This window comes from Acipenser ruthenus, chromosome 15 (assembly GCF_902713425.1).
Source record: "Acipenser ruthenus chromosome 15, fAciRut3.2 maternal haplotype, whole genome shotgun sequence".
NCBI lineage: Eukaryota > Metazoa > Chordata > Actinopteri > Acipenseriformes > Acipenseridae > Acipenser > Acipenser ruthenus.
This window is the reverse complement of record NC_081203.1, coordinates 6,651,690-6,665,196: the sequence shown is the minus strand read 5'-3', so window position 1 is coordinate 6,665,196 and position 13,507 is coordinate 6,651,690. Positions and strand designations below refer to the sequence as shown.

The following is a 13,507-nucleotide window of genomic DNA, read 5'->3' as shown; positions in this document are numbered from 1 at the left end:
TACTGTATGTCTAAGGCAGGCTGCTAATGATCAAGCTTTAAATATCCTGTATTCAATGTGCTGGCTGTCATGACATGGGAGATATCTCCCTCATGTATTGCATGGGATCTCACAAATTCAATCCTTTTGCTTTTTTTTAAGCAGTCGTCTAGTTTTAGCAGTTTGTTTTTAATAGGGAGCTTTCTTCACTCAATTCATGTCTATACAAGTCACCAGGAGTTTGTAATCTGCCGGCAAAAGACACTTCCTCAGCTGATGGCAGCATTATCAGTGAGAAGCAGACGTGAAACTGGACCGTTTTCCATATCTGGAAAGCCTTTGCAACAAATCATCCGAATTTGCTTTTATTATTAGACTGTAACGTTTCACATTTCCGCCTTATCAATTCCTAGTAAATACTTTTTAGGGAGGTATTGGAATTGACATGTAGAACTCTATTTTACAAGCAAAGGCAAAGTATGACAGGAATCAAATAATTGAAATGCATAACCTACTGTAGCAATATTTTCCTACAGCAATAAATGAACTGCTTAAAAGTCTTGCAGTTGCATGCTGTTATTGTATAATTGTTGTATTCTTAAAGACTTCAAAGGCTTTTAGGTTTCTAATACACGGAATCAACAATACATGGCTGGCAGTGAGATATGTAGAGCCTGTTTATCCAACTTGCTCAGAATAGACACATCACATTAATCGTCCCCTATTCAAATATATACAAAAAGCTTTGAGTAATACATCCCAATCCGTGCAATAGTACCTCAAATATTTAGTTTGAGAAATTATTATCAAAGTCTGCAATGCATAATATATATGTTTGAAAGATGTTTGGAGTTAAATTAAATATTTGGAGACTATGATACATTTGAACACTCCATATGTAAATAAATCATTTAAAAGTGAGTTCATCTTATTCATAGCTGTTTATAAGAGACAAGATTCATGCAGCACTTGAAGTATATGGCATTGCAGCTTCTATTTTGGTACAGTATGTAAATACAGTCCATTTAATGGAGAAAAGCGATTGCCAAGCTCTTTAAGAGCTCATTGAAAAGTGGATTTATTAAACATTGAACTTTGACGGCTTTAAATAAACAGAAAATGAGACTTACCCAACACATTTAGATACAATTTTCCAGAGGATACTGAACGGCCCAGATAAGGATTTGCTGCTCTGCAGAAGTATATTCCTCTGTCTGCTTCTTGGATTCTTGAAAATAAAATCCATTATTTGCATTTATTATACTGTACATAAACATAGTCAGATTTGTTTGAATTGTGTAGCTATAGTTATTGCTCTAGAGTCTATGTTCATCAACAGAGATAGGAGAACTGGGTGAAACCAAAACCTGGACTTAAACCAGCGTTGCAAATCACTGATTTATAGTACAGGCCATGCAGAACAATAATACCCATCTCTAAGTGTACAGTACTACTGCAGTGCTGTTAGGTTGTGGGAAAGAAATGTAAGACATCATATGCATCTAAACAATAATCCTTCTGTCTGCTCTACCTTACATCCAATAACTGTTTATTCACATCTTACTCATATTCATATCTATATTTAAAAATGAGGAGTTTTGTATCAATTCAAAATCACAAATACCTCTTAAAAAAAAGATCACCACTCTCTAGAACTGTAAAGTGTGGCTTGTTCTTTAAAATCCTGCTGTTCATAAACCAGGTGACAGTGGCTGGCGGCCTGCTGGAGGGAGGCCTGCAGGTCAGAGTGACAGCCTCCCCCTCCACGGCAGTGACGTTGGCAGGCTGCTGCTCGAAGCTCCAGTCCATCACTGCACGGAGAGAACAGCACAAGTCAAGCACTGGCACACACAGAATGTACTGTTCCTACACACACAGCTGCTACTTTACGATACATAAGCTTGGGTGCCCTGCCCCTTATGTTATAAGCATTAGTCCAGTACCAAGTGTTCCTATAGCACGGTGGGAGTGTAAACACGATTCACAGGCTAATAATTTATACAAAACACAACAGATTTCATTACTGGTCATGTTATGCAGTGCAACACAACACATGTAGAGTTGTTTCACTTTGAATTTGCTTGTCTTTTTGGGGACTCACAGCATAGTAAAGGTTAGTGAAATTATGACTTTGATACTGATTATTATTCATCAATGGGCCAATTGAACTTAATTCTGATTTTACTTAGGTCCCATGGGAATTTTGTCAGATTTCACATACGTCCGACAGTGCTTAGGCCAATGTAGTGTTTGGCTGATTTTTCCGGTACCCATCTGGACCTGATCTGGATCTGGACAATTCTCTTGATGGCTTACACATCAAAACTCCAGGACAATACTTTTGCGGAGATAAACACCTAATTTTGTCCAGCTACAAAAAAGCACAACAACTTCTAAAATAAACAATGAAAACTGTAAAAAATAAACACTAAAAATAGAAGTCCTAATTATTAGATTCTACAGTCCAATTTATGATAATAATATAATATTGTACCTAAGAACAATGTTCTGTTGTCTGATGAGGGAAGTGAAGAAGTACATAGCAGTAGTAGTATAAGGGGCAGAGAATTAGGACACAGCTCGCTGTTGTCAGGCTTTGCTGTATAAGGAACACTATGAGTAGTATTGATAGAGGTAAGAGAAATGAAGACAGTACCAGCAGGAAGCAGGTATGCAGCCGGAGACGTCACTGCTTCCTCTGCATTCCTGGCTTCACAGTAATAGTGCCCTTCATCTTCCAGAGAGACGTTTCTGAGAAAGACAAGCAGAAATTAGGAAGCCAGCAAAATTACTGAAAACCAATCTCTAAAATACCAAGATAAAAGCAATCGTCATTTTAAATGATTGACAGTGTTGTTGTCCATGCCCACTCCTTTGTATTTAGGAACAGGACAAGCAGTTTCATTAAATTGATTAGCATGATTTTTGATTGATTAAAGGTGTGCAATTAGTCTGTCATAGATTGAAAGCTTTTAGCGATCAGAATTTGGTGTATTACAGTGACTACAGGGCTATGACTGTGGTTAGGCTCAGTTCGAGGTATAGCTGTGGTGATACATAGAGTCCCATTCTATATTGGCAGAAATCATTCTGGATTAATAAATAGTGCAAAACGATCTTACTGTTAACCACTAGATGGCAGCGTATATACACTGGCTGTTCACTCAGTGGCGCTGGATCCTAAACCAGAACAAACTGATCGACAGCTCAAGAGCTGTTTGTGATCTCAGGTCAAAGCACGTTAACACAGAGTATCACAGGTTGAATAAAGCACATAGCTGTGCCTGAAATAGCACTCAGAATGACTGGAAACACCATGAAAAGGCAAAAGGACAGAACTATGCAGATATAATGCAAAGCTACTTTAACTAGAACATAAGCAAATTGATCTCACAGCTAACGATCCTAACTTTGAAATAATAAGGGCTTACTTAAATACAAGCAGCTGGCCTCCTTCTTCAAGTGCCAGGTGTGTTGTGTTCTCCAGAGGCCTGTTGTTTCTGAACCACTGCACAGAGGGACGGGGGAATCCGTGGACAATGCATTTCAGCACAGCCTCCTTTCCAGTTGCTATAGTGAGGTCAGCTGGACCCTGAGCAATCACCAGTTTGGATGGTAAAACTAGGTCAAATCAACACAGCAGTATACAGAAATCAGTTAAAACTGCAGTGTCCAGGGATTATTGTTGCCATGGACGTTTTTGTACAGTTTGATTTTATTCATAAAAACAGAAAAAAAGCAATCAAGCTTTGTGAATATGAATATTGATATGCTATATTCATATATATATATATATATATATATATATATATATATATATATATATTCTCTCAAATGTTAACAAACAATTTTGAAAGAATAGTGAAACATGAAATTACAGTAATGTTCGTTTCAGTGCTATCTGGAGGATGTCAGGGTGACATCTTGGTATAAATCTCAGAGTTGTAAGTATTCTGTTTAGTATTTGTCATCATGTTTATGCTTTTATTCAGCTTGAACAAGTCTTAAACAAATGTATCAAAGATACAGAGGATTTAAATGTAACATTGCTGTGCAGTTTTGAAAGAAACACATTTTATATTAAGCCTATCAGCTACTACACGATAAACAATTCTCTGTTTGCAAGCCTTGCTTTCAGATCATGCCAGGTTATTTCACCTGGGGGGTGAAATTGTACCCACCGCTTCAATGGCCTCTTTCACTATTGACTGACATACTTTCAGCCAGAAACAGAGTTTGACCCAGAAGGCACTGCTGCTGTGAAATTACCTAGGAAGTGCAAGTGTAACAGATATTCTGAGAGGAAGGCATTTGACTGAGAATTGAGTTTAACCAAATGTAGTGCAAGATATCTTGTTTTAAAATGTTTGCTTTTAAAACTGCACCACTGAGACCTGTATGTACTGTAGCTAATAAAAGTGCAAAACAGATTTATGGAATTATGTGTTTCCTCCAATAGGCACACTGTGTAACAAGCTAATAAATGGTAAATAAACCCTTTGTACTGTGGATTAAAAAAAGCACAGCGAAATACCAGAAAAATGCCATTGTCATGGTTTTTCAATCACTGTGAAAAGCAGGCTGTCACAAGTGTGTTGATGAATTGCTTTTGTTAAGTGTAATGAAATATAAAGCATTTAATAGTCTCTCCACACACTCTCTATTCAGGTCTGGCTAATTCAGACACTATTGTATCAACAGTATTGACAACGCTCAAGAGAAGCACTTCATTTTCTCATTCACAGTATGGGCCTAAAAGGTGTCATCCTTATAATGGTACATAGATATTGAGTAAGTACAGCACAAACACAGTAGCTGCCACTTCATAAATTGTACCCGATTTTACTTTTTCGGGCTATATTGTAATTTGAAATGTTATTTGAGGGAACAAAACAACATGTCTTCACCCATTTCATTCACCGTCATAACCAAATGGCATTAGCAATTGCATAAGCGTATCAGAGAATATATGGCTCATTCAAACCTCGCACTGTGAGAATGGCTGCTTCACTGTACACATCAGTTCCAAGCAGAGGGTTATGCGTTACACACACGTATTCGCCTTCGTCTTCTTGGGATACCACAGGAATATGCAACGTCCCAGAGACCTTCATGTGATTGCCTCCTCCATACTGACCCTTATCAACGATGACAAAAAGAAGATTGGGTTTTTGTTACCAGAGATTAAATACTGTAAAAATGTAGGACAGACATGTTTGTCATTATTAAAAGTCACCACAGTGCAGTGGCACTGGAACAGTTTTTAAAGTTGGGGTGCTGAAAGCCATTGAACAAAACTGTCACCTCTGTATATGGAAGCCATGCAAATTCCAGCACCCCTGCCACAGTGGACAACTTTTTAATATGAATAGGCTTACCTGAAATTTAATTCCTTTAGCCAACGGCTTTCCTTCCTTCTCCCATCTAATCTGAGCCGAAGGTCGACTGTCCCCAGAAACACATTCGAAGAACGCGCTCTCTCCTGCATTTACGGTCTGAGAGACCGGACTGTAAAACACTGGAGCCATGTCTACAAGGAAAGACAAAAAAGGTTAAAATATAGGGAATAAACATCGATAATGGAGCACAATAAATAGTCAAACGTTTGGAACACAATGGAAAGTAATGACCAGTACCACATATTGCCATATAATGCTTGCCAACTACTTCAGTATTGCATCATTCATATATGCATAGAAATGTTATGGTGTGGTGTGGGGTCATTTTGGGGCCAATGTTTTGTGGTTCTCTCTTTGATTGAGCATACCTACTATGTGCAAAGATAGCAGTGATTTAGTCGCGTCTATTTCAGTAAATGCAAGGCTAACACTATGCTTGAGTTTGCAATTAAGTCATGTGTATGTTAGAACTTTCAAAACTTTCCAAAGGAGTTCTGGTTTTGGTGGTTGTCCACATTTCTATAGGCACTAAAGGAAGCCTCTGCAGACAATCCCATACAGAGATCATGGAGACTGAAACCCTCTCATCTATGAAGAGGGGAAGCTCACTCTTCTGAAGCAACAATATGAAATACCTTTAATTATGATTTAAAGAACCAGGGATTTGAAATAAATGTAGCAATCATTTTCACTGAGCTGCTCGTGTCTTGTGTTTAATTGAGGAATTGCAGATTTCTACACAGTAACTTCTAAACATCTGCACATCCTTCTCTGAGTTTATATCACTTCCTGTGATAAAGGTCAGTTTCCATTGTCTGGCTAAAAAGGCAGAGCATATGAGTAAGTCTGACACAGGAAGTACAAGTTTACCAGGAAGAGCAGTCCATATTATAGAGAAGAAAAGACAAGCAAAGTGCACAAAAGATATTCAGCCCAAAGATTATGGGACCAACAATATTGTTGCTAATGCAAATAAGTAATAAAATGCATTTTCAAGCTTCAGTACAGTATTCCACAAACATGGCGTCTGTTTACAATACGTCTTCCATACTTTAGTCTTCTGAGTGCTACTTGTTGGCCTGTTTGTTTTCCGTTCCTTTGCGCTCCTCAATTCTAGTTCTTGATGTAGGGGAACAAGAGCTTCCCCCCTGGCAACACGACTGTCAGAGTATCACTCTGCTGCTACTTGAAACTGCTGGAGGTTATTAATAACATTATAGTGCAGGCAGCAAAAAAAACAGGTTTTTCTAATGTGTAACAAACATCATTATCGCTTTAAGGCCGCTTCACAATTAAGTCCACTTTTTTACAGACCCAAATCTGACGGCAATGTAAAGTCACCTTCAGTATTAAGGCCACCATCTGCAGTCCCAGATATTAAAAAAAATTCTAAATTACCTCTCTGATAAGACCAACATGCTGAAGTATTTCCACCAGAAAAAAAGAAAGTGATAACCAGTTATAATAAAAAGGCAAAGCTATTTAAATAAATAGCCAAAACTTGGATGCACCTTCAGGTTTAAAGACACCCTTTTATTAAACACATAACACTGTATAACTATGTTAATAATCCTTTAGAATCTCTCTGAAAAACAACATGAATACCAGCATAACATGTTGTCATAGTACTATACTATTATGCTGCAAACAATATGGATCTTTTATGTAGGTTAATTCATATTTACATACAGGCCTTGTATATGCTGAAAGTAGTGTTGATAACAGAAAGCCTGGAGCTTGCTTGGCAGGTGTAGCTCCCCAAGTCTTCTGCCCGCAGGCTGGGAAAAAACAGGGACCCATTGGTAGGCTGGTAAACCCGGGTGTTCAAGTCCGGTATGGGTTCCCCTGAGTTCCTGAACCACTCAACTGCAGCTTGGCTTTGAAGGACAGCGTCGTACGCAGCACAGGACAGCATCAGTGGCTTCTCCAACGAGGCTACGCTGTCGTTAGGACGAGAAGTGAAAACTGAAAGAAGATGAGAAACGTCAGAGCTCTACAGAGTAGGGTTTGTTCTTATATTCTAAACTGTAGCGGATCTACATAACGCTGCTGTTTAACTCTGTTTTAATCCAGCTGGTGACAGTTTAATTTGCTTAGAAATGTTGTATACATGTTGAGAAAAGCATGAAGGATTTTCAGTGGTGCTGGAATAAGTATTATTGTAAGCCATTATTGTCAGCACTAGAAACATGCCTATCATTACTGCCTCCAATTCTTACAGGGAAATTGGGAGAGGGAATCTGCATTAAAGCCTCATCTTCAGAATTGTCCTTATATAGCCTTTCCCTTGTGAAATAAAAGGCTATAATCTTGAGCCACAGTTATGAGATTATTTGTATTCCACTTTATAACATCAATGAAAGTGCAATGGCATTATGGGTAACTGGTTCTGCGCTATAAAAGGGCCACCTTACAATGGTGAATGGGGGTGCACTGGATCAGTAATTTCTTCAGTCCTGCTGAGAATCTGTTTTTATTTAACATTAATTCAGAATATACAAATATTATTACAATTACTGCATCCTGGTCTCTTTGCTGGTCTGACTTCAGCTGGACCATTGAGTGAGTTTGAACTGCAACACACAAAGTGATTAAGTAATAGGAACTTTTCATCAACAACGTCTTTGGAATTCATTTCAAATGAAAGTATAGAAAGCAAGCAAAGTACCAAAAAAAAGAACCGAAGAAAAGGGGGACCAGTAAAAATATTGCTAGTGCTAATAAAATACATGTGTATTAAAACTGATTTGAAATCCAAAATAACCCTATTTCAATGGGGATATTACAGAACACACTGTAGATTACTTCAAGTCTCTGTGCTGCTAGAAGTATGGATATAGTTATTACAGAAGAATGCAAATATCTATACTGTAATAAAACTCGTTTTCAAAAGACACCTGCCTTAACTGAACATTACTGCACAGTGGGAAGTGGAATCACTTTTTTCTCCCCGTTTCACCTAAGATGGCAGCTTGAAGCTCTCTGTTGCTTAGTAACTGATGGAACCACATGAAGGTTTTTAAAAAGCCTTTTGTCACTTCTAACAAAAGCCGGGAAAATTAATGTGGGACTTGTTTTGTGAACTAATTCTTCAGCCTGCAAGCAAATGTTTTGTTTGCCTTATTTCCTGTATTTTTGTCGGACTCGTGACCATTGGAGAGATAAGTGTTCTCTTTAATTTAATTTAATTTAATACGTAGCCTAGCACTATTTTGGGAAAACTGCTAAGACCAATGTTGCATGTACTAACTATAGTGTTTTAGTATATTCCACCTGCATTTGTACCTGTTGTGTCAAAATGAAAAGAACATACATTTCAGAAGGGGGATTCATATATTTAACTGTTTATTATGTTTTGTATTTGTTATATTATATATATATATATATATATATATATATATATATATATATATATATATATATAAATGTGTAATAAAACTCATTTTCAAAAGATACCTGCCTTAACTGAACATTATCTCAATTTTTTTTTTTTTCCGGTTTTCTTAATGGATGTATTATCGTTTTGTTTTAAATGTATTTTTAGTCAGAACACGCATATATAATTCCAATTGACATTCAACGCCAGAAAGATAATACATTCATGAATAATGTTACATTAATTCTAATTCAATGATAGATACACTATGTAATAAAACACACATTTCATAAATAAAAATCAAGCTATTTTAATGAGAATTTAACAAATGGGACTCAACAAAAGGCTTAAAATACTACTGACAACATGCATGTGCTTAAATAATATATACGTGAGGCACGAGGCTCCAAATAATCAATTGATTAATGCTTGAGGCTCACAAAAAATAAAAGCCAAAGTGATCAATAACTGATGAACAGGAAAATGGTTGCGTCTGTAGTTAAGCATATTATTCAAATTGTGTGTTTTGAAAGTGAAACAAGGTATTGTTCTTCTTTTAAAGGGGCAGTCTCTTGAAACATGGGAAACCAACAATAAGGTTTTATTAAGTTGACATGATTTTTTATATTTTTATTTACCAAGTTAATACTAGTATATGTTTATCCAGTATTTTTAAATACTTCTATACTGTATTTGTTTGACAGTAAAGTACTGTAAAATGTAATTTTTGGTTTTGCAAAAATTCTGTGGTTTATAACAAGCAGCTCAGAATGTTAATTTAAGGACCCAAACGTTAAATTATTTCTTACTGGCTGCAACATCAAAAGCCTGTTTTTTTTTCACTCACAAAACAAATGTGAAAGTTACACCTAAGTAAAGAACTTCATAAATAAGCCCAAATGTTTCTGTTTGAGAAAACACAAAGGAAAAGGTACGATTACCTTTTTTTTTCTTTTTTTTTTTTTTTTTTTTAAACACAGTCACAAAACACAAAGGACTGTTTTAAGGAGTTTTGTGGCAAATGTTTATAAGGTCAACATTAGGTTATACAGTGCTTTGAAAACAGTGTTTCATGAACTGCAAACTTAATTTATTAATCAAAAGAGGCTTTAACAAAACGTCAACAAAATACTCCTTAATACAGTGCTTACAGTTTTGTGAATATGACCCAATAGCACAACCAATCTTATCACTGGACCCCTTAGCTTATTTTTAAAATCTGTTGGTTCTTTCCTTGTGTTTTACACTTCAATATTGAATATGCAAATAAATAAAGGTTGCTTCTTCTTCCTCTGCTTTAGGTCACTTTCACTCAAATGGTCAAGCTGCAATGGCAGGGGACTGGAGACTGGAAACGTTTTTCCAGATTAAAGTACAAAAAGGGAGACATTTCCAATTCTACTAATGCTAATAAGAGGAAAGAACATTGATTTAAATGTAAATGTTAATGATAATTAGCAATACAGTCTGTGTTACAATTAACACAAACAGCTTGAGACAGGGCAAACTAAAAAAAAAAGGGGGGTACCAAAAGTGTTTGCAGCTTGACAGCTTAATGGTAAAATCTTCTTAAAAGGCAGACAACTATCCTGTTTCAGTTAAGTTACAAAATTGGATGCATTGATTTATTATTATTATTATTATTATTATTATTATTATTATTATTATTATTATTATTATAAAAAAGTTACTCACGCTGCAAAAAAAAGTTTTGAAATAATAGCTGCATTTTTACATATTTGAATTTTTTTATATTGTAGCCCCGTCTCTAAATGTCATTGCATATACAATGTCTATTTTTGTAGCCCTTTTATATGTAAAATGATTGAATATTTTAAATATTATCTCCCAAAGACAATTAGGAATTTGGAATCCTGTATAACGTAAATGGCTGTTTGTGTTTACATGAAATATAAAACAAGTGTGCAAAACACCTCCCTTATCCGGGCATTAGGTTCAAATTCCTGTAATACACATAGATCTCTTAGATGGTTTCTATGATATCCTTGGTATTCACACTTTGTGCTTGTTTGTTTTCTGCAAGATGGAGATGTTTTATTTTCAATATTCATATTCTAGTAAACAGTCACTTCGCATTTTGCCAGTAGCAAAAATGAACCTGCTATAAACAAAGGTGTTTATTTACCACTTGCATCCCAAATACATTCCTCAGTTCTCTCTCCAAAAACACCCCTTCTGAAAACAAAGCTGAAAATGTGCTTAAACGTGATCTGTGTAGTCCTTAGTCTTCCACACAAACTGTACTTTCCAACACACCCATATAAAAAGAATACTATAGAATTCTACAGTAGTGACCATAACACTATAGTTTACTATATACAAGAACTCCATATAGTATACTGCAGTCAATTTGTAGTATTAAATACTGTATGCATGAGCACCATCACACGTTTCTTAACATTGTGTTTACAGCCTATATACAGTAAGTAATACTATACACATGTTGATAACATAAAGCCATGCTTATCCTTACTTGATCTGCAGTTTGCAGATTTAACATGTATCCTTCATCCTACTTACCTAGCTCTGCAGAGCAGCTGCTATCCCATAGGTAGTAGTGGAGGATTACACTCCAGGAGAGGAAATATAATGCCATTCTGTTAGCCTTTGCCTTCAGCTGTTGCAATGGTACATTCAGTTAAACCCCAAAGAGACACACTGCCATACCACGCTGCAATCTCATTCGATAAGAAGACTCAGTATGCTGCAAAACAGTATTGGCCAACAGGTATTGCACAGATAACACACACACACACACACAAACACTGCTGGTGCGCACCTACTTATTATGGAATTATGTAAAATCAATTCATTATATTATGCTTCATATTATTACAAAGTAAAGGGTAAGGTGTATTTAATTTCTTCTGTATATTTAGTGTATTGCATATTTATATTGTAATTGGAAAAGTTACAGAAATTCTATATTCTACAATCCTTACGCATCGTTCATGTTGGTGATTGTTTACTGTCTGCACTAGACAATCTATTTTAACGAGAAACCATCCTGTTTGGCTGTCCAGTTTGTTTGTATTCTCTCTGGGACGTTTCAGCTCCAGTCGCACACGCTACTTTCCTCTTTGAAGCTACTCTGTCACTCGATCCACTAAATCTTATATTACTCTCAGACAGAAACTGTGTGTTTGTTGTTATTGTATATTGTAGAGGGTTATACAGCACAACTCGTCTGAGTTGCCAAGGTGTTCCTATAATGATTTGTTTGCTCAATAGATTTGCTGACATGTATTCTGCAATATATAAAAGCTTCTCCCTGTTGCAAGTCAGCTTCAGTCTTCACAGGGATTGAACATGCATTTGCAAATACTGTGTATATACATGAAGATGCTGTTATAAAAATATGTGAGGCATATTGAATTATTATAAACAACAGGAGCTCTAAATAAACAGCCATCTTAACCATTTGAATACAGACCCCTGTGACTCTACACACTTTTTAAAGCCATTTTCTATTAAATATTAAAAAAAAATACACTAACCACTATAACACAGAATTATCAATGACATTTTGCCTTACAAAAAGGGAAATAAAATATATGTATCTTAGAAAACATGTTGGAAAAAATGAAAGCAGTTGCTATATTCAGTTTCTAAAAGGCATAGAAAAAGATAAATCACAGAGAACTCATGTTCTTTGTAATGGTAATGCAGAGGCAGAAGCATATTTAGATTCTTAATTGTGTACATATCATTACGTTTAGCCTGTCAAGGTGTACGAGATAATTATTGAACCAGTTTATGTAATATAGTGCTGTATTGGACAAAGGGTTTTGTATGCTATTTAGGTCTGGATAGTATCATACATTTACAAAATGATCATTATAAAATGTAGAGCAGCACAGTAAATTTCAGTCACTAGGGGGCACTGTGGTAATTCAGATATCATATACATTTCAATAACATTTTATTTCTTACCTGTTAAATATCCTGTTATGTGTGTTCTGTATGAGTCTCTGTTGTTTGTTTATGTTTAGATCATTATTTGTCATGCTTAGTATCAATAAAAAGAATGGCACCTCACTTCCCCACAATCAGACTCAGATCGTTATGCTTTGAAAATGTAATTGTGAAGGCAGTAAATGGCAATCACATGGTTTCAGTGCATGTTTAATGCATATTTTTAGGGAGTGTGGACAAGCAATGTGTGCGAAGCTGCACTTTCATTAATTCTTCTTCTTCTTATTTAGGCATTTAGCAGACGCTTTTATCCAAAGCGACTTACAGAGACTTGGGGGTGAACTCTGCATCACAACAAACCCTTTTCTTTAATCACTGGCCCACCAAGCCATTTACTCTTCTTAGAATCCAAGAAGGTGACAGTCTTGAGTCATCACCAATTTATGTAACAACCAACTGTGATGTACTCATTTACCAACTCATTACAACATTTTACATAATCTGATTGAAACCATTGTATCCTAATTTAAATAGTGAATAGAAATCGAGTTTGAGGGAAGATGTGATTTATATTATAACACTAAATAACCACTTAAATCAATGAATCATCAACCAGAAGTCTATGGGCTGGGTGGGTGTAATTTATTACAAAACCCATTATTGACAGATTAATCCAAAGTGCCTGTAGGTGCTGTTGTTTTGTTATCGTCAATCAGATTCAGGTTTATTCAAAAATATTGATAAAGTGTCTCAAGCAGCAATTCAGGATTCAAAATGACAGCATTTAGCATAATAAACATTGCAGATTGCAACTGCA

General features: G+C 35.9%; 1 protein-coding gene across 1 annotated transcript in view; it reads right to left on the bottom strand.

The window, feature by feature from the left end:
• Nucleotides 1–13,507, bottom strand: part of LOC117422615 (hemicentin-2-like) — a gene marked incomplete at its 3' end in the record, with an annotated part of 45,904 nt that overhangs the window by 22,726 nt on the left and 9,671 nt on the right. The window contains 8 exon segments of the mRNA XM_058987063.1: nucleotides 1,110–1,207; nucleotides 1,604–1,790; nucleotides 2,636–2,730; nucleotides 3,411–3,600; nucleotides 4,964–5,117; nucleotides 5,358–5,509; nucleotides 7,068–7,343; nucleotides 11,296–11,479. Of these exon segments, the coding sequence (XP_058843046.1) occupies nucleotides 1,110–1,207; nucleotides 1,604–1,790; nucleotides 2,636–2,730; nucleotides 3,411–3,600; nucleotides 4,964–5,117; nucleotides 5,358–5,509; nucleotides 7,068–7,343; nucleotides 11,296–11,371 (1,228 nt within the window). The 5' untranslated portion in view covers nucleotides 11,372–11,479.